At 45.1% G+C, this 3,607-nt stretch overlaps 1 protein-coding gene across 1 annotated transcript in view; it reads right to left on the reverse strand.

The window, feature by feature from the left end:
* Positions 1 to 3,607, reverse strand: part of unc80 (unc-80 homolog (C. elegans)) — a 52,934-nt gene that overhangs the window by 27,126 nt on the left and 22,201 nt on the right. The window contains exons 21-23 of the mRNA XM_008282736.1: positions 2,615 to 2,787; positions 2,319 to 2,531; positions 2,105 to 2,240 (exon numbers count right to left, since the gene is read on the reverse strand). Of these exons, the coding sequence (XP_008280958.1) occupies positions 2,105 to 2,240; positions 2,319 to 2,531; positions 2,615 to 2,787 (522 nt within the window). The remainder of the gene's footprint in view (positions 1 to 2,104; positions 2,241 to 2,318; positions 2,532 to 2,614; positions 2,788 to 3,607) is intronic.

The following is a 3,607-nucleotide window of genomic DNA, read 5'->3' on the forward strand; positions in this document are numbered from 1 at the left end:
CGAGCGGGCAAACACAAACACTAATTATCTCGTTTTCACGAGAAAACGATTCTTGTTATGCCGAGATAACAAGAAAATTAACTCGTTATCTCGAGAAAACGGCGAAGAAAGAACAGTAGCGGAAAACGACCGCTCTCGGCTTCTGTAATAGTTGTTATAATAACTAGTGTATTGTTAGAACACTACGCATCGCTGGATTTCACTCCTAACTGACCGGTGCGCAAAATGGGAAGCATCCTGGGGTGCTTTGTTGAAACATCTGGATCTGGTCTGACTGTAATTTTACATGGATTGTCATGCATTTATATGTTTTTATTTATATGTTTCTTTTATCTTATTCTGTTTATGAACGTTTTATGCTACCATGTTTGTCTTTTTTAAGTTGAATTTTTTTTGGTATTGTAGTTTAAATTATTTTTTTTGATTGCATCACGCTCCTCCATGGTGTGTGTATATGTAGGTGTGTATGTGCGTGTTCTTGGGTCGGGATGAGGCATTGGGTTTCTGTTTTATTTTGTGGGGATTGTATGTATAGGTTTGGAAACGTGGCAATAAAAAATATAAATCTAACTGACCGGTGTGATGTGCACGTTCCGGACACTTCCACCCCGTTGGAGCGCACCCCTGGGGTGGAAGTGCCCCGAACGCACAGGCAGGACTTGGCTGCTGATGCTAGTTTAGTTAGCAGTGAGGGAGTGGCGGGCAAGATACGCTCCACCACCACCATCCGAATAAATTGTGTTGGAGAAGTAATAAATCTTCTCCTTATTTGTTTTGGCTGGATCAAAAGTGATTGATTTTAAATGTACAAGATCTAAAAATGAAGTAATCCTGATGGTTTTGAGCCGTCTGGTGTGAGGATAGTCATTTCTACCCGTCAACCTCCTGACCTTTGAGCTCTGACGTATGAAGGAGAGTCGATCCACTGAGCTGATGTCCAGCAGGTCCTCGACGCCGTCAGTCAGCCCAGAGAGCGAGGAGCGCTTCAGCCAGTTACCTGGAGACACACGGATTCAAATCAACATGAACATCCAGCGCCACGGAGCAAAAGTCGCAAAGCCACAAATCAACAGCACACACCGGGTTAGGAAGAACACATGCACACAGACGAGGAGTAAATAGAGGAAGTTCAGGGCAAACAGCGAAAGCATTCACTCTTTGTTATTGGACAGATAGACACACTCAGGGTGATGAAAGAGTCACAGGCTGACAGGTGCATTCGAAAAAGGTTCTCGCTTGCAGAAGACCGTGGTTGAGTGGTATTTGCAAATACAGTTAAAATATAGAGAGCAGGCGCCAGACGGACGAGGCATCCCTGTAAAGTCAGAAAGCAGTAAGTACAAAAGTAATGAGGACAAAAAAAAAAGGTTTAAAGTGTTTCAGGCTGACTGCGTAACTGACAGAATGGGTTCATTTATTGTCATTTTAGGAAGATTGCTTTAAAAAAGAAATTATTAGAGCAAAGCCGATGCAATCTATTTTGTTCTGTCTGTGCACATCAACAATGATAATTTATAAAGTAGTTGATATTATAGTAAAGCTATTTTACTCTAAATGTGACCATAATTTTACAAACTCAACACCGTGCTGTCTTAACGGACGCTTCAAACTAGTGGTTAGACCTTAAATCCATGAGGAAAAAGTTTACTAAGGTAACATATAAAGAGAGATAAAAGTAATTTCCTCGTAGACNCTCGCAGGAAAGTGGTGATTTCCAACAGCAGCTGGCAGGCGGACATCTTCAGAGCAAAGGGGCAGCCGCATTTTGTGGGGTTGACTGTGTCTGAGGAGGAAGAGGTTTTAAAAGCAATGAGGTTGTTCTGTAAACTTAAAGGTTATATGAATAAGAGACACTTTTTTTTTTTTTTTAACTACAGAGAACAAATAAAAGGCCACAGTCCTGCATGTTGTAGATGTTTCCCCTCTTCCATCACACCTGATTCAAATGATCAGCTCATCATCAAGCTCTGCTGAAGCCTGATAACGATCCTGATCATTTGAATCAGGTGTGTTGGAGGGAAACATCTACAACATGCAGAACTGTGGCCCTCCAGGACCAGGATTGGACACCCCTGTTCTACGAGTTTACTATTATTTGACTCACTGTCGTCTAAATAATCCTCTTCCTCGTCTTCCTTCCTCATCCTCCGTTTGGTCTCCTCGTCGTAAATGTAGCCCAGGATGTTGGCGGGGCTCTCGCTGTCTGAGTGGCAGAGTTCGCTGAGCCTCGTGCCGATCGCCTGAGTGGGTTCAAAACCATTACAAGCTGCTAACGAAGCCTCATGACAAGCGTCATCATAAATAAATGTTTGACTCACGTCTCCCCACTGGCAGAAGTGTTTGGCGGCGTTCCACTGGAGCTTCTGGTTCCTCTTGTTGCCCACGATGGGCGATCGGCCTCTGGACAGGCCTTTCTTGGTGATGTTTACGTGGTGGCCCTTCATCCACTCGGGCCAGTTGCCGCGGTTGCAGCGGTGGACGAATCGGGCGCATTCGAGGAAGAGGGAAGCCCGGGCCACGACCGGAGCCTCCTGAAAGACGAAGCAGAGACACTACATGAAGCTTTTATGTTGCTGCGTTGGCATGTTTATGGTAATTGTAAAGTGAAATGTACCAAATCCAGAGCAGCAGCGAGGATGGAGGCGTCAGGGATGGTTCCCGGCTCGCAGCAGTTCAGGAGGAACTGGAAGCGTTTCATGCCCTGTCGGATGGCGCCCAGATTCACCACGTTCTTGTTCTTCATGGCCTCCTGACTGGCGGCCAGGCGCTCCTGAAAGCCATGAGGTCCTGGAGGACGAGATGGAGAAGAGGAAAGAAGAAGAAGAGAAGGAAGAAGAAGAGTGACAGAAACAGTGAAGGGGATTTTTTTGAAAGGGGAAAAAAAAAAGCATTTGTTATGTCATCGTTGGCAAAGCAGAGGCCGCACTGAAGCAACATCACCATCCAGGACATTTAACGAACAGAAGAGCCACCGACAAATGAAGCTGAGTGAGAGATGACACACAGCCATGGGCAGAGGTTACACTTGAGTTTTCAATTTACCGTCTCGTCTCACAAGACAAAAAAAACGATCGAAGAGATTTTGATGCATGAGGGTGTTTTCCGCACGTTCTGGATCACGTGACCTTCAATAATGGCGTCTAATAAATCACATTGAAATGACAAGTGTAACCGTAGCCGCACATCAGGAAAGCTGTATGTGGACTAATCCGTTTTATCACTTCACTGAGACTCAGGCACTGAAAAATACCACCAGACGTCACCACAGAAGAGACGGAGAGAGCACCGACATGCTTGACGTAGCACAGAAATACGCTCTACAGCAGAAAGATGGTTTCGTAGATGTGAGTTATCGTCAGACACCGCCTGCTGTCTCCCTCTCTCTCTTTTCGCTGGGAAAAGAGAGAGAGAGGAGGAGGAGTGGGTTCGATGTTGAAAAGAACAGGACGTGCATAGTGGGAGAAGAGAGAGAGAGATGTGGGTAAGACACAAGACAAAAGGACAATTTTGACTCGTTAAATCAGAGGGCTTCTGAAAAAAGATGGTTCTCTTTAAAAGGGACGATGCAAGTGTTGCCTTTGGAAGAGAAGCTATTTACCACCTGAGT

Source organism: Stegastes partitus, unplaced genomic scaffold (assembly GCF_000690725.1).
Source record: "Stegastes partitus isolate 25-593 unplaced genomic scaffold, Stegastes_partitus-1.0.2 Scaffold284, whole genome shotgun sequence".
NCBI lineage: Eukaryota > Metazoa > Chordata > Actinopteri > Pomacentridae > Stegastes > Stegastes partitus.